General features: G+C 48.7%; 8 protein-coding genes across 8 annotated transcripts; 4 read left to right on the plus strand and 4 right to left on the minus strand.

Annotated features, from left to right (window-relative positions):
- Positions 1-1,536: 1,536 nt before the first annotated feature.
- On the minus strand, positions 1,537-3,530 carry DFJ58DRAFT_792167 (3-deoxy-7-phosphoheptulonate synthase). The gene is made up of 8 exons (XM_041390342.1): positions 3,349-3,530; positions 3,276-3,314; positions 2,977-3,221; positions 2,813-2,849; positions 2,629-2,761; positions 2,456-2,564; positions 2,159-2,394; positions 1,537-2,102 (listed from the first exon to the last, which is right to left on the minus strand). The coding sequence occupies exons 1-8, from the start codon at positions 3,358-3,360 to the stop codon at positions 1,783-1,785; spliced, it is 1,131 nt and encodes a 376-aa protein (XP_041243217.1). The 5' UTR covers positions 3,361-3,530; the 3' UTR covers positions 1,537-1,782.
- A 132-nt stretch (positions 3,531-3,662) lies between these two features.
- Positions 3,663-4,865, plus strand: DFJ58DRAFT_716658 (uncharacterized protein; the record flags this gene model as incomplete). Its single annotated transcript, XM_041384244.1, has 4 exons — positions 3,663-3,999; positions 4,052-4,080; positions 4,215-4,514; positions 4,626-4,865. The coding sequence occupies 4 exons, from the start codon at positions 3,663-3,665 to the stop codon at positions 4,863-4,865; spliced, it is 906 nt and encodes a 301-aa protein (XP_041243218.1).
- An 809-nt stretch (positions 4,866-5,674) lies between these two features.
- Positions 5,675-6,819, minus strand: DFJ58DRAFT_792172 (uncharacterized protein). The gene is made up of 7 exons (XM_041390343.1): positions 6,621-6,819; positions 6,535-6,566; positions 6,402-6,475; positions 6,310-6,353; positions 6,151-6,250; positions 5,991-6,090; positions 5,675-5,930 (listed from the first exon to the last, which is right to left on the minus strand). Exons 1-7 carry the CDS (start codon positions 6,734-6,736, stop codon positions 5,881-5,883), a joined length of 516 nt encoding a protein of 171 aa, XP_041243219.1. The 5' UTR covers positions 6,737-6,819; the 3' UTR covers positions 5,675-5,880.
- Positions 6,820-7,724: 905 nt separating this feature from the next.
- On the minus strand, positions 7,725-9,793 carry DFJ58DRAFT_792178 (uncharacterized protein). Its single transcript, XM_041390344.1, has 4 exons — positions 9,689-9,793; positions 9,377-9,630; positions 8,498-9,321; positions 7,725-8,435 (listed from the first exon to the last, which is right to left on the minus strand). Exons 2-4 carry the CDS (start codon positions 9,380-9,382, stop codon positions 7,973-7,975), a joined length of 1,293 nt encoding a protein of 430 aa, XP_041243220.1. The 5' UTR covers positions 9,383-9,630; positions 9,689-9,793; the 3' UTR covers positions 7,725-7,972.
- Positions 9,794-9,800: 7 nt separating this feature from the next.
- Positions 9,801-10,579, minus strand: DFJ58DRAFT_792180 (uncharacterized protein). The gene has a single exon (XM_041390345.1). It carries the CDS (start codon positions 10,521-10,523, stop codon positions 10,035-10,037), a length of 489 nt encoding a protein of 162 aa, XP_041243221.1. The 5' UTR covers positions 10,524-10,579; the 3' UTR covers positions 9,801-10,034.
- Positions 10,580-11,834: 1,255 nt separating this feature from the next.
- On the plus strand, positions 11,835-13,284 carry DFJ58DRAFT_419970 (uncharacterized protein). Its single transcript, XM_041380307.1, has 2 exons — positions 11,835-12,010; positions 12,113-13,284. Exon 2 carries the CDS (start codon positions 12,286-12,288, stop codon positions 13,129-13,131), a length of 846 nt encoding a protein of 281 aa, XP_041243222.1. The 5' UTR covers positions 11,835-12,010; positions 12,113-12,285; the 3' UTR covers positions 13,132-13,284.
- A 3,649-nt stretch (positions 13,285-16,933) lies between these two features.
- On the plus strand, positions 16,934-19,268 carry DFJ58DRAFT_792183 (glycoside hydrolase family 3 protein). Its single transcript, XM_041390346.1, has 8 exons — positions 16,934-17,048; positions 17,101-17,174; positions 17,228-17,259; positions 17,319-17,417; positions 17,470-17,521; positions 17,567-17,718; positions 17,776-17,796; positions 17,853-19,268. Exons 1-8 carry the CDS (start codon positions 17,010-17,012, stop codon positions 19,031-19,033), a joined length of 1,650 nt encoding a protein of 549 aa, XP_041243223.1. The 5' UTR covers positions 16,934-17,009; the 3' UTR covers positions 19,034-19,268.
- A 321-nt stretch (positions 19,269-19,589) lies between these two features.
- Positions 19,590-23,434, plus strand: DFJ58DRAFT_886039 (uncharacterized protein; the record flags this gene model as incomplete). Its single annotated transcript, XM_041394645.1, has 13 exons — positions 19,590-19,691; positions 19,783-19,794; positions 19,960-20,069; positions 20,433-21,223; positions 21,281-21,398; positions 21,457-21,493; positions 21,592-21,606; positions 21,642-21,711; positions 21,910-22,073; positions 22,171-22,329; positions 22,452-22,805; positions 22,913-23,146; positions 23,366-23,434. 13 exons carry the CDS (start codon positions 19,590-19,592, stop codon positions 23,432-23,434), a joined length of 2,235 nt encoding a protein of 744 aa, XP_041243224.1.
- Between the last annotated feature and the right edge of the window lie 4,527 nt (positions 23,435-27,961).

A 27,961-nucleotide genomic window follows, 5' to 3' on the forward strand; every position in this document is an offset into this window, starting at 1 on the left:
GGAGAAGATGCAGCAGAATCCAGATGGAGATGATGATCATACAGTACTATTACAATTAAGTACATAGAATGCAACTCGCCAACGGTGCCGGTGAGAGACGAAACAGTGGGTATGTCTCACCGTAAGTATTCGCCGTCCGGCGTCGAGAATTTCACGTAAAGATACATGATCTTCTAGATCGATTCAAAGATCTTCGGAGAACTCTACAATGCCGGATCACATCGCCGACCAGTTGGCGCTATACTATTGGGGCTAGCTCCATGCAGCGATTATACATCACTGACCACAAAACCTACGCACATCCCATAATTATAGTATTCGTTTCACCGGGATTACAACACACCACAGGAGGCTACAGGAAGGTTGATCGAAACATGATTCCGATTTAATTTTATCGCGAGTTACGACGTTTGCGCCCCAACTCCTGACACCACGTTGAATTGATTTGCTTTGCGTGCGATTTGCTCAAGATATGGGTCGCTCGGATCCATTTCATGTACTACCGTGACGTCGTCTTCATCCCCAATTGGCATATCGGCTTGGCCTCGTTCCTCAGCCAGCCGACATGCTCACCACAACAAAGAGTCCAGTGCACTGCTTCGAGTTCTCAGCCGACGGTGTCAGTGCGTGTCAGTCGGTGAAAGTCGACATGATGATGAAAGTATCGAGCCGTGGAAAAAATTAGCACAGCTTTGCACATCTTTTCGGTGACTATAGGGATTTTGCATGTCGGAGCCCTCCTCCCACTAACGCTGGGTGTCGGAGATCCCGGAGATCCTGTGTCCTCCTACAACTTGCAAGGAAGTATCCCTCATGGACTTGTGACAAATTCATTATCTGGTGATCAGGGGCGAACGAGCACGCGCACGCGGAGGGAGCTGGTAAAAAGATAATATCATCTTAACTTAATCTCGGGGAAATGCTCGGACGGACAGACTCGTATCTTCAAGCATGCATATGGTGATAGGGAGCCCAGGAGTTGACACTTGGAATAAATTGTGAAACACTTGGAATGTTGCAGTTGTCGGCCGACGTCGTGCGGTTGTCTCACTTCTCGTGCTTGATCAGACCGCGATCCGTTCGATCCGGGATCCAACAATCTTCAGGCTACTAGTTGGGTGCCAGGAGGTGCGAGATGCGATGCTGGCTAGATTTTGCACAGACCCTGACATTGACCCTGACCTGCTCGTATCTTACATCGTCTTAAGTAGAAGTCATTAAAAACTGGACCCACGTACCTTACTAGACGCACGAATCTAGAGCGGTCCAATAAGCCGGTAATTATCTGGTTCATCTTGATTCGACCTACGTATAAGGACTTATACCGTGACGCGCTCCCATAGATGGATCCAGCGCACGTACAGATATCCTACATAGGATATGAATATGAATATTTTATTTCGCCATCTACACTCATGCATAATAAACTCAGGTACGTAAGTATATCGATGACTCAACGCACATAGGTACACCGCTCGATGCATCACTTGTTTTAATTCGAAATATGAGGGACTGACAGTATTGATGATTGCACGATGAATCAGCCAAAAACATATTCATATTATCGTAGCATGTTTTGGGTGACAAAAGATAAAGCATAAGAATAGTTTAACCGCGCAAGGCCTCGATGCTATTAACTACAACAATACAGCAAGAGCCCTCCATCTAAGGTCTAATACTATGGACGTTGGAAGAGGTAGTATGACTGGCTAAAATACAACACATACATGGGGACCACGTACATGTAACGAAAGATCCACGAAGTTACAAAATAACCCGAGTTCACGGCGATGGAGGGGTGCCACGTTGGAAGCCAGCTGGCCGTTGCAGGCCTTGCTCGAAGAGGTAATTACGGCGTGCCTTGACGGCCGCATTAAGCTTATCCAACATGCCCACAGTGCACTCCCAGTCCACACATGCGTCGGTGATGGAAACACCGTGCTTCAGTGCACCGGGGCCCTCAGCAGGAACATCTTGGCGTCCTGAGTTAATGTGGGACTCAATCATGACACCAGTGACGTTTTTGTCACCAGCAGCAAGCTGGGAGCAGATATCATCAACCACTTTAGGTTGGTTGTTGTGGTTCTTCTGCGAATTGCCGTCTAAAGCAGTTAAATGAGTTCCCTCGCTAACTATTGGATAAAAATGTATGGCTTACGACTGCAGTCAATCATAATGCTGGCATGGTTCGCTGGGCGCGCCTTCTCGATCGACTTAGAAGCCGCGCGAACGTGCTCGGATGCAAAATTGGGGCCCTTGGTGCCACCACGGAGGATGACGTGAACATCCTGGTTTCCGCGTGTCTTGACAATAGCGGCAAGACCTTGTTCCGTCACACCCATGAAGGCGTGGGGGTTAGAAGCGGAGCGCATCGCGTCAATAGCGACATTGACACTGTGCCAAGATGACCCATTAGCAATATGTTCCTCAATAAAAACATAACATGGTGTCATACCTCCCGTCAGTGCCGTTCTTGAACCCTATAGGGAAGGAAACACCGGAAGCGAGCTCGCGGTGGAGTTGGGATTCCGTTGTTCGGGCTCCAATCGCTCCCCAAGAGATAACTGCGTGTGAAGAAATAAGGCAGTGTTAGACAGAACATGTGGAAAGTGATAAGGCGTGACGTACGGTCAGCGATGTATTGAGGCGAGATGGTATCGAGTAGTTCGGAACCGACGGGAACACCGATATCGGTCAGGTCACAGAGAAGCTGTCTAGCCACTCGAAGACCCTTGTTAATCTTGTAAGAACCATCGATATCCTGCAGAAGACATGAGCAAGAATAGAGGTAAAAGCAAAAAAATTGGCTAACGGGGTCATTGATGAGACCTTTCCATCCAACGGTAGTTCTAGGTTTCTATAAAAGGATATAGGTGAGTCATTGCCAGGAACTGATGTGCGGCCGGCGAACCTCACTGGAACGAGACATATAACGTTAGTATAGTCCAGATGGCTCAAGGAACAGGCACAACTTACAAGTATGCGCGCATCACGATGAGGAGATTATCCCATGATGGCATTTTCGATCTGAGCAAGTTGGCATACTCGATAGCCTGGTCTGCACAGTGAATGGAGCAGGGGCCAACAATGACGAGAACACGGTCGTCCTGACCCGCTACAATGCGAGCAGCGTTGTAACGAGCAGCTGCAATTGTGAGCTGAGAGGCCGATGTGGGCTGAATTTCATGCCTGAGCAAAGCAGGCTGAACTAGAGGGTCATACTATTCAAATTTTAATGAACAATGAGTATCAAATGGTAGCAGTTAGACACATACACCAATGACACGTCTATCCTGGATGTATTGCTGTAGCTTCTGGTCATCATCGACATCGGGAATGGGGGGTAACGTTGTAGGCCATTGCAAACAGAAATGAGATCAAATGTAAATGTGAATATAGTTTTACAATGAAAAGGAGGAGAGGTGGATCGTGTTAAATGTTGAGCCACTGAAAATCAAAGGGTTTTTATAGATGTGCGAGGCCGAGTAATTTTCCGATTTATTCAGAGAAACACAGCAAACGTTGACAAGTCATTCGCAAATTGGCAATTTCGTAATTGACATTCAATTTTGGTAAGCGTAGGTCCTTAGACCGGATATGGAAATGATGTTATTCATAGAACAGTGAGCTGTTTCCACTTGGTTTCCACGCTATGTTCGCTAATGTCCTCTTCAATCAGTCTAGCACTAAATCCAGTGCCCGGCTTCTGTGTAAAATCAAACGTGCTTCAACCCGCCGTCGTCCCCAGAACCGCCACTAGTCATCCTCCTAGTACGCCCTCCGATGCCCTAGGAGTCCTCTTAAACACACAAAACACTATTCCGAAAGGACTTAAAGTTTTTGTTAACATAGCATGGGACACGAACGTACCACCGCCTCCACCTGGTAGCGAAGATGCAATTCAGAAAGCAATGCGTGACCAAGACTATGACAGATCAAATTCGGATGGAAGTTTCATTCCAGTCGTAGTATCAGATCTTCGTGATGACAAGGACAAAGGTCGGTACTATCCTCTACCCGTCTCCGAGCACTTCGCACATCCTGTCTTTAGCCGGTCAACCAGCCCTTGTCGTTGATTGCGTCTTCAACACATCCATCAAATCTCGCATCCTGAAAGAACCAAACTTCAAAGCTTTCATCACAGGCACGTTATCTGATGCTTCGCTATCCGATACATTACCTGACTATCGCTTGGCATAGAACTTGCACTGCAGCGCGTTGAATCGCACACCTCGCTTTTGCTTTCCCGGCAGATCGGCACGCCCAACATCGCCTCGAAAGGCAAACCTGTGTCGCGACAAGTGCTCGTGCCTGGACTGTCCGGTCACCCTCACCACAAATCCAACACCAAGACTACGCTCATTCAGGAATTAGCTTCTCCAACAGCTACCGCATCGGCTCCAAGAGTCAAGGGGATATTCAAAACCGCATCGAATACCCAGACTCCCACATGGTCGTGGACCCCGACGAAGGACCAGCGTAAAATCCGTTTCATGATCAATGTGCCCAATCTGGTAAGTCCCATCCCCCGGCATACTATTAAGTATTGTCCGTCTGTTTCCACGGAGACATGGTATCGCCCGTACTTTAGTTCTTGTATTGATGGTAATCATTGGATTATATAGACTCACGCCCATATCTCCAACTCAACGCTCGACATAGAGCCACGAAGAGTGATACTACACATTCCTTCTTTATACGACCTAGATATCAACCTCGATGTGGCACCAGACACCGAGCCTATGGCCACGAATCGTCGTCTTGGCGAAGGTGCCACAGAACTCAAAAGGTTGAGAGATCTCGATGTGGACGGCGCCAAGGCGGAGTGGCGGGTCGCTGAAAAGGTTATAGTTCTTCTGGCTTAGCATGGTTTAAGAGCGCACACCGCACTGGCAGGCGCTATACCACCAAGTCAGGGTAACCTTGACGAAATGAAAATCTTTAATTATCCATTTGGTAATACAACCTGTTATACTCAAGCGCGCAACAGGGATAGATTTTAGTATGAACCGTGAGTTGTTATGTTCATTCATTCATTCATTCATTAGCTAATGTACCTTCGCTTCTGCCGACGGTGCCACCAGCGATAACTTATCCCTGCTCGGGTCGCGACACACGAACAGCACTTCGGGTCCTTACACGAAGATTGGCGAGGTCGCGAATTGTGCCCTAGATATGAGAATGATAGGCCCTCCTTGTCTACACACCCACGTTGTGCCGCTGCTGTCCAAGCTTACGGTTTATCGGTTCTGTTATCTGTTAGCTCATATTCCACGCGTGTCATGCACGTTGCTTCCTCGACTTTGGTAAGAACAAGCGTCAGTACCGATCTTGAACCATCCATTGTTTCGTACAAATTGCTGTGGTGTTCTCTCTTGATAAAACATGCCGGCGATCTATGTCTGTATCGCATCCAGGGGCCGTCCGAGATTTGCGATGGACACTTACCAATTGCTTTTTTCATCTCCTACGTCTCCGGAGGCTCGCAGAAATTCCGCCCTCCTTGCATATGATAGTCCAGGCACTATCTTACCATTCTTAGGCTACTTACCCGCCGCATCAGAAGCGAAGAGAAGAGAACCTATCAGCCCCGGAGACCGGGGCTTGCGAGTTCATTGTACGGGAAAGTCCCGACGGTCAGTGCTTCTGACCCACGTCGTATGGGAATCAAAGTCATGACGACTTATTGATATATGATGTTCAGCGGCGAGGTAAAACTGCTGGCCGCCCATGTCATACAATGCGGAAGCGGGGATGAAACGGCTGACATGTCGAGCAGTCCATATATGCAGTCTATTAACATGGGCTAGGCCGACCGTATCTACAAACAATTAATACAGACCAAGCTGGTCAAGGGGGAACAATATATCGTGCTATCATTCAGCAATCGAAGTGTGATGTGCCTAGTTCCTGGGCAATGTCCCGCGTGGCTATGGAGCGGGGGAAGGCAGATCAGATGCGGAGCAGCAAGAGAACGGAAATGACCATACACTGACAAGCACCCTTGATGAGGGCCATCCCTTCCAGTTGGCCGTTCTCGACCTCGTGTCCGAGGCTGATATTCGCTTGGTGGCATTTGACCGCGAGCGGCTGTAAGATGACATTTGCTTAGAGAATGAAAGGATGGGTTCTCGACGCTGAAAAACAGACTATAAGTTCTTCCTGGGCTTCAGCAATCGCAGCTGTGATTTTGCGCTTCTTGTCTTCTAGAATCGCATATTGTTCGAGGAAATCCTGGTGAAGGGCCTCCCTTGGGTCACGTATCAGTGTTGAACAGATAGCGATATACACGGTGACAGGACGTCCTACATATCATTTATGATATTGGCTATTTCGGTTTCCTTGTTCTGGAGCTGGTTGAAAGGTGAAGATGGGACATCGTGGATATCAAGAATACGAACGGCAAGGTGGAGTTCCTTTTGTGTCGTCTGTACTATCTTATCATCGCGTCCCCTCAGCTTTTTCTCCCAGGTCGCTGGCAAGCGCATATAATCAGATTATTATGTCCACCTAGGGCTATGAAGAATGACACACCTTTAAACTCCGCTGCGACGACCGCGAACGTTCTTAGAGATCTGTTGTCAGCGTGATAGGTGGTATATTAAATGTCACGCAAATACTCGTTGTGGTCATCACTGCTGCCCTGAGAGTGCTTGAAATCTATGTCTCCTTCGTCTCCGGATGGTGGTTGAGAAGGAGGTCTACCTGGCCCTGATGGCACGCGTCTTCTGGGCATTTGGATGATATCAATGAGAAAACAAGTGAGTCTATCTGGCTAATCCGAGTCGGTCAAAAGTTTAACTTTATGCGCGTTTGTGGCTAACCCAACACGTGATCACGTGATCGCATGTACCTCTGCGTCCATTTTGAGGAGCATGTCCGCACGCGTCACGGTTTCATGGGCATATGTTTAGTAGTCAATTCCCTCTTAGATCCTTACTGTCGCTTTGGCAGAATGCGGTATACGTAGTGATATATACCGACGCGCCGCGGGAACTGAGAGTTTGTTAGTTCCCAGCCTGCCGTTTCTTTCACACTGACGTCAGGGCCCAGACATGAGAAGCAAGACAACCGCTCCATCAATGCATCATGGGGTATACCATTGACGTGGAAGGGTAGATCATCGATCATCGCCAAGTGTGGGGTAGTTTATCTTTATGTGCGCCAATGGTAGCTGGCCGCTTTGAGACGCATTCAACCGAGTACGTGGCAGGTTTGTTTGGTGCTTTTAGGTGGTAGCGATAATATTAATTTTCTAATGGGCAACATGACGGTGAACTCGCCGGCGACTTGCATATGGAACTCCGCCTCGAGCTAAAGCGCTGCGCTGCAACTTGCAAGCTACGAGTGAGCATGTGATAATTACCTCATTTTGATAGAGGCAAAACTAAATAGTGTAAATATTCACATCCGCACTGAATAAGTAGACGCACGTTGGCAGCACCCATAGGGTAGTGCTACACAGCGGTGTATTCATTAAACTATCCACTAAATCGCCCCTTGGCCTTAAGTTCCGCAGCATGTACAATTAGACTCGTTGCCAGTCTGACTATGCGATGGTGAGAATTTTTCGACGCTCAAGTATCCGTGGTAGTATATGCCTGCAGGCTGGTCACGAGCCTAGTGTACAATCCTATTTCATTTCAAATCTCAAGTCGGAGATTCAGCTGCAGACCGCGATTGTATTGTGCCTAGATTCTATAATGTGGGTTTCAGCGTTGACTCGGAGTACAACATGGTTACGCAGTTCGAAAGACTCGTTTCAGTCATGTCAGAGCTGGACTACCTTCAAGATATCAATTTAGAATCAGCATGCGGATCGAGGCACTGGCGTTTGACTCGTCGGCAGGAGGACTTTTGACAAGTGACTGAAAAGGTACGTCCCAAACGCCATGCAATATGATTATGAAACCATCAGTACCAGTGTAGCGGTGACCCAGTACCCAGTACGGACCCTAGCTCCTCCTGTCACTCAGTCTGCCTGCATAATGTGCCATCGTGGTACAATCATGACGCTTCTTGGAGGCATCAATGGCTCAACCGAAAGACCTCCTAATACTTCCCTCGGCACTACATGGGAGAGCATAGCCTTGTACCACGGCATCCAGGCCAAGACATCCTTGCCCTCTTCGAAATTACGACTGGGCTCCACAACGTGTGGAAAAAGAACGACATAGCATTGATCTCTCAAGTCGGTTATGTTGGCGGACCTGTGGCGGGATGAGATGCGGCATATGGCGATGTGCACACGGGTAGGGGTGGGGGTTTTCGTGGGAAGGGGTAGTACTCGCAGAATATGTAGGCGCAAATCACACGATAAAGCCGGCGCGGAGGGTGACGCGGACGAGAGCTTCTGTTTAAGCTGTAGGCACCAAAGGGTATAGTCGGTCTTTGTGCCTGAGATGAGGTGTTGCGCACGCGCCGCCATCCCACCGCTGTTGTACCATTGCGTGTTTCATTATCAATCGGCCGATAATCTCGCGACACGCGCACGTACCGTACAAAATTCCCTTTGGCGTTCTTGTTTTTGCGAGGGCTGAGTCCAATGCCACGCTGTATCTCGCGTTCGAATGGAGTGACAAAGTTATGTCCGTGCTGTTGGAGGAAAAGCGAGAGCAGCTCAGCACCTGCACCGTCCTTTGTGGGATTTATCGCGAAAGATGAGATGGGCTTCATGTTAGTCGATGATTTCTTGGGGGGAAACGGGGCAAAGCTAGGCGGAGCAAGAGGCTTCAGAACGATCGCTTTAGTAGTCGGCTGAGGCCTTGGAGGTGGCTTGAGAATCGAGAAAGATTGAGGTTTGGAAGATGATGCATCTGCTGGGGCGCTGATTATAAACGAAGGTGGCTTGAGAGGTTGAAGAGGCCGAAGAGGTGCGGAATGCGGTTTTTGACGGGATATAGGAAGATGTACAGATGCTGATTCCGAAGGGGCAATAGTGAGGCGCTTCACGATTGGCGCACGAGATGTGTCTGACCCTGCGTTATTCGCAGTGATAAATGGGATCAGTCGCTTGCGATTGCCAGCTGGGCGAACCGATATTTCCTTCTCCTTTCCCTTAGCCTCGCGTCCGAGTGAAGTGTCGCCAAAGTCGGGGAGCTCGGCAGTTAACGGGTTTTGCGGTCGCTGTCGAACATGAGTCGAATCCTTCGATTTGGCCTGCTTGTCATAAGGAACCTTTGTTGAGGGCCCGGCCTTCGGTGGATCAAAAGAGGATACAAAGGGCGGGGGAGGTTTGTACGCGGGTTTCGAGGTATTCTTCGTTACTTGGAAGCCATCAGGTCCTTGCAAGCGAGGTCTTTTGGCTGGTCGATTATCGGGCTACCGGGCGCCATTAGTATTTGGGATCAGAAGAAAGTACATGTGTGTGACTGACCCCCATATTCGCTTCAGGCTGAGAAGATAATTGCAATGACTGTAAAGTTTTCGTCCTGAATGACCTGAATGATCATAGGAGCCGCGGCCTATGATTGGTCATCTCCACCGCGCCACGCCGTCGGTTGTGACACCGCGATCGTGACGCCGACCAACAGAAAACCATGACCTCGTCGCTCGATGTAGATTTCATTCTCGGTGAAGTGCTTGCGAACGTGCATGGACTCGTACAGAGGATGTTCGCCTCATGTGTTCCTATCAACTTTAATATTAGTGGTCCAGTGAGTGTGTTAACTTTCATGACAGGGCTGACTATTTGAATTCAAATATCCAAGCCTCCTGACTCTGTCGCCAATTATGTGGAGTAGTACCGGGTAAGTCCTATGTCAAACTGCATACATGCCTTGTCAACGTCGCGTCAAGAAATCGCACCTTGGTCATATACCAAGTGGCACCCCGACTAGGCCCCCGAAGAAAAACCAACCAACAAAGCGCCCTAAGGCGACAAAAGACGCCCAACGGCGCACAGCAAACCCCACCCAACTCCAAAACCAATAAAAACACCCTTGCAAATGACTATACCAAAGAAAATCACCAACAAAGGTACTGGAACGCCGACAGAAAGCACCTCACCCCTCAGCGACGATCGCTACCACACGTCAAACCAGGAGATCGAACCTCTCCCAGGAAGACATCGAGGCGCTACCAAGTACCATCAAAAACATCGAAAATGCAGAAGAATACCTAAACAAAAATCTATTGTGCCATGTCGACGAACCATTTACACTAACCCACTTAATCTCAGTAATGTTCCATATCACCCAACTCAAGTCAATTCCCCTACCGGCAGTAGAAGCCATTAGAGCGGTAGCGTACATAATGAAAAAGCACGAAGCAAACGAAATAGCGGAAAATATAACTAACCAAATCACTAACAACCTCTCTCCCAGAATCGCAGAACATGTCATAGCAGCAATTGCCCCGCACGTAGCAAAGATCTTATCAACATCGGAAGGACTAGACAACACGCTGAAAGAAGCAGAAAGATTAAAGGCAAAGATGGAAAGGGAAATAGAAGAGAAAAGAGACGATACGGCGACAGCAGCAGAGCGCTTTGAAGAAGCAGCAGACGCCCTACACGAATCCATGAACAACTGCAGCAAAACACTGAAATCCTTCGAACCAAACCTCACCAAGGCCCAGGAACGCATCAACGAGTTATCCCAGCAGCTAACATCCAACGCCAACACATCTCAGAACGCCAACACACCACCCTCCATTCAGCAACAACAACAACAACCCCAGCAACCCTCATACAGCTCAGTTACTGCAGCCAATCTCCCACCATCAATAGATAAAGCAGTAGCAAGAGCAGCGTTACGAGCCTGCCAAATCATCCTCGACCCCCTTCCGGGAGGAAACGTCTTCACGCCAGAAACCACCCACACAGACGTTGTCAAACTGATCAAGGACGCCCTAGCCAACATCAAAGACGACTCATCCCCACAAGGAGACGTCCGATCTGTGACCACCTTCCGCAACGGAGGCCTCCTAGTGGAACTAGACAATGAAGCCCTAGCGACATGGATCAGGAAACCGATCAACAGCAAAGCACTCACCAGCAAGTTAGGCCCAACAGTATCGTTCCGCAGTAGCGCTTTCCCAATAGTCATTGAATACTTACCTATCCGCATACAGATTGAAAACGAACAGTTCCTCAGAACGACCGAGAAAGAAAAACGACCTCCCAAGAAAACTCCCTCATCAACATCAATGGATCAAACCGGTCAACAGACGCACCCAAGTTCAACAGAAGCCTTCGCCATCCTACAAGCAATAAACGCTCCAACGGCCAACGACATCATCAAGAAAGGACTCTGCATCCAAAACGAACGCTTCACCATACGCAAAGACAAGAAAGAACCAATGAAGATGCGCCAAATGTCAAAACTTCGGCCACATAGCCAGAAACTGCAAAGCGGCCTCAGACACATGCGGAACTTGCGGCGCTCAACACCGGACCTCAGAATGCCACGCCCTCAAGACCGAATTCTGCTCCAACTGCAACAACGACCAACACACCAGCTGGAGCCGCAAATGTCCAGAGTTCAAACGACGCCTCGAAATCCTTAACGATAGCTACCCAGAAAATAGAATGCCTACTACCCTACCGAAATCCCATGGACCCAGATAGCGCACCCCCAGCAAATACAAACCGCCGCCATCTCCCTCCCGCCCGCCCCCCGCCCTCATTCAAACACACAATCGAAGTTCTCCACCCGCCCACTAACCCGCTTTACCCAATCTACCCTAGATCATCAAAACACCCCCCCCAGACGCCGATCGCAAATCCCCCCAAAACTACACACCACCGCCATTCACCAACCCTTTTCGCCCATCTCCCATTAGAAGAATCCAACGAGCTCAACATAGACACCTCCGGCTGGGATGCCTGAAGAAACCCACCAACAACATAAATAACGGAAGTCTACGAATATGGCAGCAAAACTTAAACGCTTCGATGGCCGCACAAGAAGCCCCTCCTCAACGGCCCCAAGATCATGGAATGGGACATCATCGTTATTCAAGAACCGTACATCAACTTCTTACGCAACACAAGGGCCAACCACAGATGGCACGTTCTCTACCCTTCGCACCCACTACACACAACCTCAGAAACGATCACGAGCGGGTAACATTAATCAACGCCAAGCTAGATACTAACTCCTGGACCCAGATCAACTTCCCATCATCAGACATAGTTCTACTACAACTCACCAGCCCGCTCGGCAAATGTACCATCTTCAACATATACAACGACGGTGAGAAGCAAGACACACTCGCAGCCATGGACGCCTACCTAGAACAAAACATCGCAACCCTCCGCCCAACCACCGAAGACCACATGCTATGGTTAGGCGACTTCAACAGACACCATCCCCTCTGGGAAGAAATCCGCAACCGCCACCTCTTCAACTACACACATCCCAACCGCTCATCAACTTACTCGCCGACTATGGAATGCTACAACTGCTCCCGCTAGGCCTCCCGACCCTTCAATCCTCAAGCACGAAAAACTGGACCAGACCAGACAAACTCCTTCGGAACGGAACACCTCCTCGACGCGATCATCTCATGTACCACAGCCCCAGAACTGAGAGGACCCAAGACCGACCATATACCAATCCAACTCGTTCTCGACATGAACATCCCGAAAACACACGCGGAACCACGCAAGAACTGGAGAGAAGTAGATTGGGAGGAATTCAACACAACGCTAAGCAACTCTCTCGCAAATCACCCCCCCCGCTACCTCTGGCGTCTGACGAGGAATTTCAACTCACCGCAGAACTCATCACCCGTAGTATAACACAAGCTATGAAGAAACACGTACCCAACTCCAAACCCTGCCCGCACTCAAAACGATGGTGGACCAAAGACCTCAGCAAACTACGCAAAAAAGTAATGAAACTACACCGCACCGCCTATCAGATGAGAAGCCTCTCCCACCACGAAGTCCACGAAGAACTGAAGAAGACGAAGAACGAATACGCGAACCCTTATCCAAGAAACCAAGAAGCAACACTGGCAAGACTGGCTAGAGGACATCGAGGGCAACGATATCTGGACCGCCAACCGCTACGTCACATCGACCCCAAACGACGGAGGAAAAACAAGAATCCCCACCTTAACGAAAGCAAACCCCCGACGGAACGACTACCACAGCAAGCACGAACGAAGAGAAGAGCCAAATGATAGCCCAAGCCCTATTCCCATTACCTCCGCTAACAGACAATGTACCGACTGACTACGCCTACCCAGATCCAATAGCAAGACACACCCCATTTACCAAGGACCAAATCACCAAAGCCATAACGAACCTCAGCGGATTCAAAGCTCCAGGACCCAGACGGCATCTGCAACATCGTGTTCAAGCGCTGCTCCGAAACCCTAACCCCATACCTCGTACACCTCTTCAACGGAGTCTTCTCGCATGGAACATATTACGACCCTTGGAGACAGTTCACGACGGTAGTTCTACGCAAACCAGGCAAGCCAAGCTACACCACCCCCAAGGCATATAGACCCATAGCACTACTTAATACAACGGGTAAGCTACTAACAGCAGTAGTAGCAGAGGCAAATGACCTTCCTACTCGAACGACACCAACTCCTCCCCAACACGCACTTCGGCGGTTCGCCCGGGACGATCAACCTCCGACTCCCTCCATCTACTCGAAGAAACAATCCGCAACGCCTGGAGAACAAAGAAAAGTAGCATCAGTATTATTTCTCGACATCGAAGGAGCTTTCCCGAACGCAGTAACAAAACGCCTACTACACAACATGAAAAAGCGCAGACTACCACGACAGTTAATCGACTTCACGGAACGACTACTAACTAACAGGAAAACGCAACTAAGATTCGACGACTACACATCTGAATGGATCCCCATCAATAACGGTATAGGCCAAGGGGACCCCCTATCCATGATACTCTATATAATTTATAACTCTGACCTTGTAGAAGTAGCCAAGCCCAGAACGGGAAGGCAGGCGCTCAAAGAACTAACTCTGGCTTTTGTAGACGATACGGCATTCATAGCAATAGGCAAGGACTTCGAAACGACGCACCGAATCCTCAAGGACATGTTAGAACGAGACGGAGGAGGCTTCGAATGGTCCAGAAATCACAAACTCCCGCTTCGAAACCAGCAAATTCGCACTAATAGATTTTTCAATGAACAGGAACAAAGAACGCCCGAACATGACACTCCAAGATATAACGATACGGCCCTCCCCCACCCACAAATTCCTCGGAGTCATTCTAGACCAGGAGCTACGCTGGAAAGCCCAAATAGATAACGCAGTAGCGAAAGGAACGGCGTACGTACTTCAAATCCGAAGACTCTCAACGATGGCCAAAGGAATACCGACCCATCTCATGCGCCAACTATATCAAGCAGTCGCCATACCCAAGATGATATACGCAGCCGACCTTTGGTTCTCCCCGGCATTCAGAGACGGCTCAGACACACCCCAGAAAGGCTCCCTAGGAACAGCAAAGCGACTAACATCAGTCCAACGAATCGCACTCTTAGCAATAACGGGAGCAATGAGAAGTACCGCCACTGACCTACTAGAAGTCCACGCTAACGTCCTCCCAATTACCCTACTCCTCCAGAATTTCTGCCACAGAGCCATCGTCCGCATATCCGCACTCCCAAAAACTCATCCGCTACACGGACCAGTCAGACGCGCTGCAGGACGCTACGTAACGTCTCACCGCTCCTCGCTCCACAGACTCACACATCTCTTTGCTATCAACCCAGACGAGATAGAATCACTCAAACCAACGACAATAGCGCCCGTCCTCACCATTGCCCCTACAAAACCCAAATATCAGAAAGAAAGAAGGCCATAGAAGAACACGCGAACTTAGAGGACGAGATCCAGGTCTATTGCGACGGATCTGGATATAAGAAAAACATAGGCGCGGCAGCCATATTATTCAGAGCAGGCGCAAGACCCAGAATCCTAAGATTTCACCTAGGTAACGAAGACGAACACACAGTCTACGAAGCGGAAGAGGTAGGATTAACATTAGCAGCGAAACTAATCTCAACAGAACCAAATCTAACCTTCCCGCTATCAATTTCCATCGACAATCAAGCAGCGCTTAAATCAGGAGAGAACTCGCGAGCACGCCCTGGCTCATACATCGCAAACTGTTTCGTCAGAGAAATGCGCAAACTAGCAAGAACATACCCCAACTTTGACGTCACTCTCCGGTGGTCACCAGGACATGAAGACATTCACGGAAACGAGATGGCCGACATCGAAGCAAAGAAAGCAGCGACAAGCAGCGACAACAACAGCCCACGCGAAGACCTTCCAACTTACCTGCGCCATGGATCACTCCCTCTCAGTATATCAGCGTTTTAAAGCAGGCACATCATCAAGAAACTCACACAAGATGGACGAGACTATGGACCAAGTCTCCTAGATACGCACGTTTTCAACAAATAGACCCAAATGTTATCAACCGAGCGTTCATCAACTAACTGCTAACTTCCCAAAGCGTCTCACAGGACTCCTCATGACCCTCCGCTCTCAACATATCCCATTAAACCGCCATCTCCACCGAATCAACAAACCGAAAACCCGCATTGCCCCCCACTGCCCAGACACAGAAGAAACCGTTCACCACTATCTGCTAGAATGCCCTCATTATCAGAAACAAAGACACATGCTACAAAACGAACTCGGCCGAGACGCATCATCCATACCCTTTCTCCTAACAAGCGCAGAAGCCATTGCTCATTTAGTCAAATATGTCAACGAAACCAAACGCCTCAAGAACACTTTCGGTGAAGTACCCATGTCCAAAAAACGCAAGACCTGACCCACCCTGTAGAAATAAGATAACACACTCAACGCACTCAATGTAACACCCCACATCGCACAAACAAATGTAGCAACCACCAGCATCAACATATACCCAAGACTACTCTACAAACACCATAATCCTACAGTATACCTCATAACCATCACCAACCTAACACCTCGTACACATGGAAACCAGCCGCACCTTGAAAGGCGCCTCGGAGATATGGAGAATAGATCACAACGGAACACTAACATCTTCTCCCTCAAAACACGCTCCACTAGATTCCTGTTACTCCGCGAAAGCGGACGAGATAAGCGTACCATCACCACAAGCACTATATCATCACAAACGCAGAATTATATCTCATCTCATCACATGAAGGGCGCGTCTAAAACGGCCGGCGGGAACGGCGGACTGATGGGGGCACGCCCCACATCAGGGCATTCGCGACTTCAGAGACCAAAGGACACCGGGGGTCCTATAGATTAGAAAGCACTGTCCTACATAGAGTATTCCTCTCAATGGACAAAAAACTGGATTAAAAAAAAAAAAAAAAACGTCGCGTCAATGTCCCTGTCACTACCGCGCCGAGTTTTCGTGTCAATGCATCACATGCTAATGATTTCAAATCCCAATGCATGCATAATTTCAGGTGTGAGTGCATTCAATTCAGTAGTCGTTGCCTAATTTTACGCACATGATCATCACGACCATTAATGTGCCACACAGCAGTGGAGCATCACTGGCAGTAGCCAGCTCATTTACCATTTCAATGGAAATCGACGGCATGTTCAATACAGCCGAATTCCAAATAATGTAAGTTATCAAATGCTGTCGCTTCCTGTTCGAGAAGCCATCAAGCGCAGTCAAGCGCCCAGGCCAAAATGTATAGCAGTCGGTTACTTTACGGTGATGTAACTAATAACCATGGATCTATTAGGATGAATTGAAATCGGAAGCGAGGCGACCGTTTAGTGTTTCAAAGACTCGGGGCTCCAATCCGAGGTGCATAACGGCAGGGTGCAAAAAAGACCTGACATCTTGCGGCCCAGAAAACGATATACAGTTATTCTTGTCTACGTATCATGCGGCCACATGAACAGCAGGCCGCACTGTGTACCAAAATGCCTTTTCAGGCACATCACGTGGCCCAAGTTGAAAGTCACCTCGTAACAACGTGATCACGATGTCGACATACCGTGATACCATATGGTAGATTTTCATCTCTTCGTTCCCGACCACCATGGATCTTTCAGACGAGGATAAGAGGGAGATCGGTCAGGTGCGCTAAAAGCCGTTCTCAGAGTGGGACTAAATCCCGAGGACCACTACAGCACTTCGTTTTTGGATTTCATGGGTATGAGGTCGGCGAGGATGCAAAGGAGCTCATCAATAAGTATCATGTCGGGTAGGCAAAAGCGCATATGGATGTGTCCTATACTCACGGGCCATTTTAATCAGGAACATCATCCTCATGAAACGGAATGTGCAAAGTGAGACGCAATATTTGTTTGTTGAAATATCGACACTATGCGAATCATGATTGCCCCAGGTGTGAAGCAGGTGCACGCGCTTGTTCAATCTTTGCAGCAGTGTGCAAGAGATGCTGGACACAGACATCCGCTGATGATCGGGATTGATCAAGAGAATGGTGCGTTTCTCAGCGTCCGCTTTCACGTCAGGCTGATACTATAGTCACACAGGCCTTGTATCTGCGTTTAGCTCGACTGCAAAGTATCAAGCTGGGACACAGTTGTAAGTCATGTGCTGTTCACCCTCTTTCATCTCATCACTTTCTAGTCCAGGAGCTATGGCGATCGCTGCGACCGGTGATCCCGAATATGCCAGAAATTGTTCAGCGGCTTCAGCTCGCGAGATGAAAGCTGTTGGCATTAATTGGTCCTACTCTCCGGTAGGAGACGTGAATTCTGATCCACAGAACCCGGTCATTGGTGAGCATCAAGTACTTTGCTGCTCGATGGTGTCTTAACCTGTGCTCTTTCCTTGAGGTGTACGCTCTTTTGGAGATGGTGAGACCCAAGCTGTTTATTTACTTGGAGAACTTTTGCTGAGCTTCGGTGATTAGACCCCAAAGAGGTTGCACGATTCGCGAAGGCGGTTAGCGATGGCTTCACACAAGGTGGTGTTGCACCGTCCGCGAAACATTTCCCAGGGCACGGTGATACAAACGTTGACTCACATCTTGGTCTCCCCGTCATCAACCAAAGTCGTGCCGAGTTGGATCAAACCGAGTTGAAACCTTTCAAAGAACTGATCGACGCTGGCGTCGCCAGCATCATGACGGGGCATATGGTTATCCAGGCCCTGACCGGTGACAGTGTGACTCCAGCCTCCCTCTCACGAGCTGTGACTACAACTCTATTACGAGAGGAGCTGCAGTTTGAAGGAGTGGTCGTGACGGATTGTCTGGAAATGAATGCGGTGAAGGAGAGGCAGGGAGGCGTACCACGTGGTGCTGTGGAAGCGTTAGCAGCCGGTACAGACGTGGTAATGGTTTGCCATACTATGGCATTCCATAAGGGATCGATGGAGGCCACCTACGAGGCAGTCCAGAAGGGCGAGCTGCATATGGACGAGCTGAGGAAAAGTGGAGAAAGGATTGCTGCGCTGAAACGGAAATTCGCTGGGACATGGGATGACGTGCTCGGAAATCCATTCGACGAGAAGGCGATGAATGCGTTGCAGGCAACGAACAAGAAACTGAGCGAGGAAGCATACGCAAAATCTACCGCGCTCATTTCTGGATCTCTTCCTGTGTTTTCTTCGGGCAAGATTGTGGTGATGACACCCGTCGTGGAAAGCCTTAATGCAGCGGTGGATGATGCGGAAGGTGTGCAACGCACCGAGAAAGGCCATGTCCGGAACACAGCGGCGCCTTACTATATATCTTTCGCGGAGTCCGTGGGACGCCGCGCTGCAGATGTCGAACATTTGGTTTACGCGGCTGATTTCGACTGCAGAAGAGATTTCGGCGAGGGTCTCATATTCGTCACACGCAATGCGGATCGTAGCGCTTGGCAACTGGATGTCTTGGAGAGAGTTGCGACACAGGCCTTGAGTGGAGTGCCGACTGTGGTCCTGGCGAGCTGCGCACCATATGAATTGTTTTCTAGAAGGGTCTTGAGCGTGCAGGCATGCATGGCAAGCTTCGAGTATACCAGTGAGGCGTTGGAAGCTGCTGCCAGCGTTATTTTCAATGAGGTCCCTCCAGTGGGGGAGTCACCTGTTAGCATTCGAAGACAATAAGCTTGGCTGCTAGCATTGTATCATATGCTGCGCACGGGCTTAGTACGAGCTTGCTATGTACATATCTGAACTCTATCCCCGACTCCAAAAGTTAGTCACTGCGGAAACGACTTTTTAGCCCTACCCATCATGATAACCCGAGGCAGCCGCTTGGATGTATAATCTGACGTAGGACGTACCTAGTACTTGAATCAAACTAAAACCAGACTTAGAAGAAAATGTAACCGTCTGGGAGCTACATAGTACATTCGCAATAAAATGGAAGTATAGAAAATAAAATCGCACGCCACGGAGCAAGGTGAAAGTCGGCAGGGCGAACCCTAGGCTAATATTCATATTCATGCACAGCCTCTGAGTCATGTGTGTAATAAGCTGTAATAAGTGACTGAACGAGTCAGGCTCATAGCTTGCTCATAGCCTAGCGTAGCCCTTGATCATCAATTTACTCCCAGCTCTTTGAAGTTTGTAATGCTGCGTATGAGATAGCTGGCAGTACAAAGGGAATTCCGTAGCCAGGTAAGTGATATTCCTTACATCTTTTCTTCCTTTCCTATCAATGAAGAAACTTTTTGCCAGTGGGCGCGACAAACTTCGAGCAGCAACGAGGCAGCAAAAGGTGATCCCGCACAGAGATGTTTCGGATTTTGTCATCGACGATGTAAGTCTTGATCTTCAACTTACTTGTGGCAACAATCATCTATGTCATAACTTGGATCATCACTGACCCGAATTTTGATGCATACGTATAGGATGCACCACTTGTACGTCCCAAACGACCTTCAGAGGACCACCGTGACTGGGAGGTGTTATCTGAACCCCCTTTTTTTTTTTTTTTTAAAATCCAAATTTGTGTCTTTGAGAGTGTAACTCTATGTAAGACAATACTATCTAGTCTTGGGGGCCCCTGTGCCCCCCCGCACCTCTAGATTCATGAATGCCCCGGTGTGAGGCTTGCCTCCACCGGTCCGCCGTTCCCGCCGCGCGTTTTAGACATGCAATCTAACGAAGGAAAGGTGACTTTAAGAAGATCGCGCAGGTAAGTAACTGGACAGATAAGGATCGTCTGGACGCGTTCTCGGCCGCCGAAGCGACTGGTATAGGAATCTGGTTGAATGCAAAGTATGGTAAAAGAATGGTTCCTCTAGTGACGGAGAGGAAGGTTCTGATGGATTTGACTGATTTCAGTGGAGGCCGTGATTCCGTATAGGCGAGTGAATATGGTTGGATTGTGAGATTATAGGTTTGGGTTATTTGAGGATTAATTGAGTCGTAGCGGTAATGGTAACGGGGGGGAGATGCCGAGGTAGAGGTCGTGTTATATGGATGGGGTAGGATAAGGTACAGCGTTGATTGGCAGTTGATGATGTGTACAAGTGTCTGAACCCCCTGTCCCTTCTAGTCCGTATCCTCAGTTTGCAGTGCCTCCGATATCACCGAGCCGCTCGTCTTCCCTAGCTTCGATTCCACCTGTAATATTACCACCACGTTCCAGCAGCCCATACAGCGTTACAAGTCACACCACCACTCCAGCTACGCCCACACCCACCTCCCAGACTAACCCAAACCCAACCCATGAGGATACACTACTTGTGCGTCCCAAACAACCTTCAGGGGACCACTGTGACTGGGAGGTGCTATCTGAGCCCCCTGTCCCTTCTAGTCCGTATCCTCAGTTTGCAGTGCCTTCGATGTCATCGAGCCGCTCGTCTTCCCTAGCTTCGATTCCACCTGTAATATTACCACCACGTTCCAGCAGTCCATACAGCGTTACAAGTCACACCACCACACCACCTACGCCCACGCCCACCTCGCAGAATAACCCAAACCCAACCCATACCGTGCGGAGAGACGGACGCAAGATCCAGAAGACGCAGCCGATACCCGCTGCAATTGGTGTACTGAAGTCCCTTGATCTACATCTGGAGCGTGCCCTGCAACAGCCACACCGGCACCATGTCCACGAAGTACCAGATGATTCCTTTTCAGTTGAACACAGGGACAGGGCAGAGAAGAAGGAGAGGAAGAGTTTCTGGGATGGGATTATCTGGGACAGGGACAAGGACAAGGAGCGCGGACGTGATGAAGAGCGTGAAACTCGTGAGAAGGAAAAGGGAAGAGAAAAGGACGAGGAAGGACGAGATCGCATTTGGCGCAAGGAATATAATCCCTCAGAGCTGACGCGCATGATCGGTGCGCCATCTCAGCCGATTCCGTGTCTTTGATGTGCGGGAATTTATACCGGCATAGGGTACCTTACGGCGACCTCATCGGAGGACTGGACGCTCGTGCTCGAGGTCTGCGAGCGCGCATCAGCTACTGAAGCGAATGCCAAGGAGGCTGTGAAAGCCCTTCGGAGGGAATTCAAGTGCGTTTTATAGTCTCGCCTCGCTTTCTATACCATTGACAGGGTATCTGGGATACAGATATGCAGAGCCTAAATCTCAATTATCTGCTGCTAGGGTAAGCACTACCCAGCTCGTTGCTTCGTCCTTGATCTCTCACCTTGGAAAACGCATGCTCGTCCACTCTCCATCCAATTTGCATTACTGCTTGCACAGCTATGGGCAATAATGGTACGCACCGCGTCCGATATCTTTCTAACTCAAAGAGAACAAACCTTGTCGTTAGAAAACAACTAATGGAGGTGCTCGCAGCTGCCGCCTTCATCACTAGTTCACGTACGCGTTTATCTATTGCTAAATTTATTCTTTACTATGCCCCCTTTTGCCGAAGATATTTGTTTCCTCATCTACTGCTTACTTGATGTACCTTTTGAAACCTGTCTGTATCGGTCCTATCTCCTCGTTCTATAATATAATAAAGCTACGTTTTTTTTTGCAATACTGACCTGACCTCTTGCCGACTCTTCTTCATAGGTCCCAACCTCTCGCCTTTCTCGCCTAAAAATCGCGACTGTGATAGGGATGGTTTCCGTGCCCTATGGATGCGATTGAAGCCCCCTGATAAGCCTGATGTGGGCATTCCATTCGACACCGATGTTATGTTTATCCCCCCTATAGTTCGTCCACCGATAGAGGAGGTCAGCTTTTTTGGTTTGTAGTTTATGACAGTGCCCTGATCAATTCTCCTGCTCTATTTTTTGTTCGCTTGTTTCGGTGTTGTCTTGTCACAATTAGCGGCTGTCGAGGAAGAGTCACCAGCTCGGTGTCATTCCTCCCGAAGAGGACATGAAGCGCTTATTCCAGGAATGCAAGATCGCGAAAGGATATGCGACTTTCTTTAGCGAGATGCTTGCATACGCGACGCCAGAACAGATAGAAGGGAGGCTGATACATGTGCGTGTGATTTCTCAGTTAACTCCTGATCCACATTTTGTCAGTCTGCCGTATCATCTTTGCGTGGCACATCATGGCGCTCTTGCCCCCATTCTGTTCATATCAATCTGACCAATCCCTAGGAATTTTTGATGAAGTGCCGCGAGTCACAAGAACTCATATATACCCAAATTCCATGGGCGTCTGCAGGCGCTGAACGGCCGCGCAATAAGCGAGAAAGGAATGCAGAAGGAAATAGACCTACGAAATCGCAGCCCGACATCCAATTCAGTTCTCTGCCAAGTCGAGATTACCATGGTATGGATACTAATGGAGATGCAGAGGAACAGACTTTGGAGGAGCAGCTTCTTGACGCGTTACTTGATGCGGATGAGGTGGTGTCTGAGGCGTTGAGAATGTATGATATTGTTATGCGGGTTGTGGAGGAGCGTAAGGCTGTTGAGATTAGTAGCAGGGACGTGAAGATGGATCGAAGAGTGCGTTCTTCTTCTTCTCGCCCCAGTCATTTCACCCTCCTTGTACTCTTATCATTTTGTTTTCTCCCCTGTGCCTCCTGACTGATGGAGACTGATATTTGGTATAGCACATTGAAATGGAGTATCTTGGACAATTTCACCGTCATTATGGAGAAGGCTTCTCTCGCGTGCCATCACCGATATCACCACCCACCTCATGCACGCCATCACCACATGCATCACACATGCCATCACCGCCTACCTCACTCCGCCAACTCGATCTTCTTCCCGTTGTTCCCTCACAAACCCATGTCTTTCGGTTCTTCCCTGCCCACTCGCACTACGGCCCACCATCACCTCACGTGAGTGTATCAACACTGCTTGCGCCGTCTCCACCCCTGGGACCCCGTTCTCATATATGCCTGCCACACCCGCTGCTGCCGACGCCTACGCCGTTTCCATATAATACATCTCTCATACGACCGAGCGCGAAGGTCACAGAAGAAGTCGATGATGGTGCGTTACGTTGTCATTCGGTCGATGACAAAAGTGTGGTTTGTTTTGATATGTGGTCGATATAGAACAACAAGACTCAAGTAACTTGCACTTTACCCTCGACACAGCAGGTATTGCGTCCAGCCTCGCCGTAGTTCCTACGTACCCATCAATGAAAGAGGAGGCGAGTATCTCGGTTTCGTTTGTGCTTAACGACGGTGCTATGATTGATTTTCTTTTGCTGTGTTGTGTAGATGCCTGCCAGCGGGCCAGATGCTGCCATTACTGCGAGCGACCATGACAAGGCTATTGATAGGGCTACCAACCCATACTGGTCAGGGATAGACCTGGATTTTTCAACTGATACCGTCTTTGTAGACAGCAGTAAGGCAAATTTAGAAAAAATGCTGTGGGAGGACGCGCTTCTTGATGCACAAAAGGTATGAGATCAATCATGTTGGAGCCAGTGCTCATTTTGGCGATGCATAGGTCATCACATTCAACCCATCGTCCTATCTTGGATACCAGTTGAAGCATGCAGCGCTTCATGGTGCACACCGCTATGACGAAGCGCTTGAGACCTTCGAAATCATGCTCTCCAAGTTAGACAATGCTCCTGAGATACAGTTACGAGGTAAGTACCAAATAACTCATGTGTCAAGATGCTCGACACTTTATCCAGAACTGCGCCTGCAGTATATCAGTCTATCTGAAGCAGACAATGCTATTCGAAAAGTCATTTACACACAACTCGACGACGCCCCACTTCGTCTACTAGACACTGCTTCTGGGCTCTTGTGTGATCGAGAGACGCAGATATGCGCCTTCAAACTGAGCACCGAATACAAGGGACTCCTGTCATTCATAATCAAGCATGCAGACATCCGAACGGAGCGCATCAAAGAAGTGGTAGCGTTCTACTTCCGCTGTGTCATGTTATCACATATGTGGCAAGGGAAAGAGCCACTATTGTACGACATCGAGGACAAGGTCGTGTACGAGTTGAATCCAGTTGATGGTATCGTGAAGTTGCAGTCGTTCTGCAAAACTGCACGCGACATGGGCTATCGATGGGCATGGATTGATACCTGTTGCATCGACCAGAAGAACAATGTCGAGCTCCAAAAATCACTTAATTCCATGTTTATTTGGTATCGCCACTCGGCACTCACGATCGTCTACCTCGCGGACGTTCCGGCTTCGTCCAAGTCTGGTGCACTGGCAAGGAGCGCTTGGAATACGCGTGGATGGACTCTCCCGGAATTGCTTGCTCCCGAAATCGTTCTATTTTATCAAAGTGATTGGACGCTATATCTCGACGACCGCTCTTGCAATCACAAGGAGTCTTTCACAATCATGGGGGAGTTGGAGAATGCGACAGGCATAGATGCACACTCCCTGGTCACCTTCCGTCCGGGGATGGCGGGCGCGAGAGAAATTGCGATGGGCGTCGATTCGTGTCACAACAGTGCAGGAAGATGTTGCATACTCACTGTTTGGTATCTTCGGCATCCACCTACCTGTTATTTATGGCGAGAAGAAGCAAAATGCACTCGGGCGGCTCCTGCAGGTGATTGTGGCCCAGTCGGGCGACATCACTGCGCTAGACTGGGTCGGAAAATCATCCGAGTTCAATAGTTGCCTGCCAGCCGATATTACTTCATACAGAGCTCTTCCGTGCGCGCTGCCATCTCTGTCCGAAGACGACATCCAGACATCGGTCTCCAGGCTGCAAAATGCCCTAGATATTGATGTGGCCTTGAAACTTCATCGCCTGCTTGACGATCTGGGCGCTCCTCGTTTTGCGGACCGCAGACTACATCTGCCTTGTATTGCATTCCTTGTCACAGAAGTTAGACGGAGCCATGCTCAAGAGCAGGAGGCATGTTTCGCGTATCAAGTCAAGGCAAACGGACTTCGTGACCTGTTGATCAACACGGAAGACAAGCTGACACAATTTTCGCGGGCAAAGCCCACTCTTCAGACATTCTTACTCGTCCGTCCGTGGGACCCTTATCTCCTGGAACTGCCTGACTTGACAGGCAATCCACAGGGCATGGACAATTGGTCTGTGCGGGGGTCTATGTTTCGTGATAACCTCAGCGTGTTTTCTGGTGAAACAGGGCCAATTGATTCACAGTTACACCCACGGGCATTACGATTGATCGTTCGCCTTGGACAACCTTTCGGCGCGTTTCTGCTAGCGCGGCAACGCGGTGGAGAATACAAGAGAATTGCGTCAGATCGCAATATTATTGCACAAGTCAAGGAAGTGGCGGATTCTGTTCATAGAATGCATGTCAGGACACTGGAGATATCGTAGCTTGATCGTAGCTGTGCATTTTTTTGGAAGGACAGATTTCAACATTTATACCTTGATATTATACCTACAGTCATACACAAATACCCGAAGCCAGACTAGCAACCAGTCTGCTTATGCAAATGTTGAGGATTTCTGCCCACACCACTCGAGCATCCGTGGTAGTACAAGCTAGGCTGGTCACGAGCCTAACTCATAGCATTGTATATAGGCTTATAACAGGAAAGCCGGGCCGTCATTTGAAACGCTTCAAGTTACGCGTCCGACGTCCAGCGTCAGCCGTGCTCAACGCCGAAGCCCTTTGGATTTCTTCTCCTGGCTGTGTCGCGTTTTATTGGGCATAATCAATATTTCTTGTAGAATGATGATGGCTTTGGATGGCGTGGAAGATGTGTAATCTGAGAAAGGATACGTCCGGAGCGTTCCAATGTTATACCTCGAACTTTTTGTGAAGTCCGTGCAATCCCGTGGCCCCCGTATTGCCGATGTCGAACACTTGGTTTACGACGCGGCTGATTTGGACTGCAGGAGATTTTGGCCGGGATGACATGTGCTTGGCGACTGGATGTCTCGGAGAGTCCAGACACAGGCCTCTGGTCGCGAGCTGCGCACCGTATAGATTATGATCTGGGAAGGTCTTGGGTGGTCATATAGAAGGAACAAACGTCTTCCTTCTGCAATGGTCTGACTAGAGGAGACTAATCATAGGTGTACAGGCATGTGTGGCGAGCTTCTAGTACACCAGGGAAGAGTTGGAAGTTGCTGGCACTACTGGTGCTATTTTTAACGAGGAAGCACTCGAGGACGTTGAGCTAGTTGGTGAGAACCTGGTAAAGTACTGCCAAAATTTTGTACACACAGCTGAGCGTGGTGGTGTGGGGGAAAATACCCATAGGACAAGCTCCATCCACGATGGGCACACTGCTTGGGAGCCAAATCTCGGCCTCATGATAACTAAAACCTGTACCCCCAGTGTCCTTTCGATTCACGATGGAGTGGTCGCTCCAGACAATGTGCTCTGAGCAATGATCCTGATGAAGTGATGATGTGTCTACAGTGGCTCAAAAAACTGTCCGCATGTTTTGACATTTTTCACTATCTATGATATTGTGTGAGAATGAACAAATTCCTCAAGGACATACTTATACCACATTGTAGTATGGCTTCAGGGCTTTTATTTGAGCCCTACACCGTGGGAATCGGCGGAGATATGGTGGAGATATAAGGCTTATAAAATGATGACTCATGTGGACAGTTTTTTGAGTGTATATTAAAACTATATAAATCATTATTTATGACACCATAAAAATCATGCCACTATTATATAAATTATAAAGTGGTGTCATTATGTTATTTTATGACTATATCTAACTATATAAACCAGAATATCTCATGTATCATAGTCATAATCACCATGAAAGCCATCTCCTCTGCTCAAAGAGATAATATCCTCTCTCTGTCTTATGCTGGCCTCTCTGCTCGCCAAATTTCCTCTAGAACTGGAATATGCAAGTCCACTGTGGCCAAGTTCATCAAAGAAAGCCACCCAGACAAGGAAAACTCTTGTGGAGGACGTCCATCCAAGCTTACCTCTACTGACAAAAGGGCTATTATCCAACATATCACTACAGGAAAGGCTGATAATGCTGTCCAAGCCACCCATTATATCAATTCCACCATCACTACCCCTGTCTCTTCACAAACTGTGAGGAATGTTCTCAAGGCAGCTCATCTCAAGGCAGTAAACAAAGAAGAAAAAGCCTCTTCTCTCCATCAAACATAGGCAGAGAAGACTAGCCTTTGCCTTAGCTCATCAACACTGGACTGTAGAGGACTGGAAGCATGTTATATGGTCAGATGAGACCAAAATCAATAGGATTGGGTCAGATGGGAAGGTGTATGTATGGAAAAAGAAGGGAGATGGCCTAACAGACAGAGAGGTTAATGGGACTGTCAAGTTTGGAGGAGGTTCTTTAATGGTATGGGGCTGTATGGGATGGAATGGTGTGGGAATGCTTGCTGAGGTTGAGGGGAAGATGAATGCTGAGCAGTATGTGGACATTTTAAATGACCACTTGCTGCCTAGCTTGGCAGAATCAGGGATTGATGAAGAAGATATCATTTTCCAACAGGATAATGATCCCAAGCACACATCCAGAAGAGCTAGGGAATGGTTTGAAGAACATAACATCAATGTTCTTGACTGGCCAGCACAGTCTCCTGATGTCAATGTCATTGAACATCTCTGGGGAACACTCAAGAAAAAGCTTCAAGCCTATGAAAACCCCCCTAAAGGAGTATGGGAGCTTTGGGAGAGAGTAGCAGTGGAATGGGGGAAGATCACAGCTGAGGATTGCCAGAA

The sequence above is a fragment of the Suillus subalutaceus genome (genome assembly GCF_016647625.1).
Source record: "Suillus subalutaceus strain FC151 chromosome Unknown DFJ58scaffold_63, whole genome shotgun sequence".
Taxonomy (NCBI): domain Eukaryota; kingdom Fungi; phylum Basidiomycota; class Agaricomycetes; order Boletales; family Suillaceae; genus Suillus; species Suillus subalutaceus.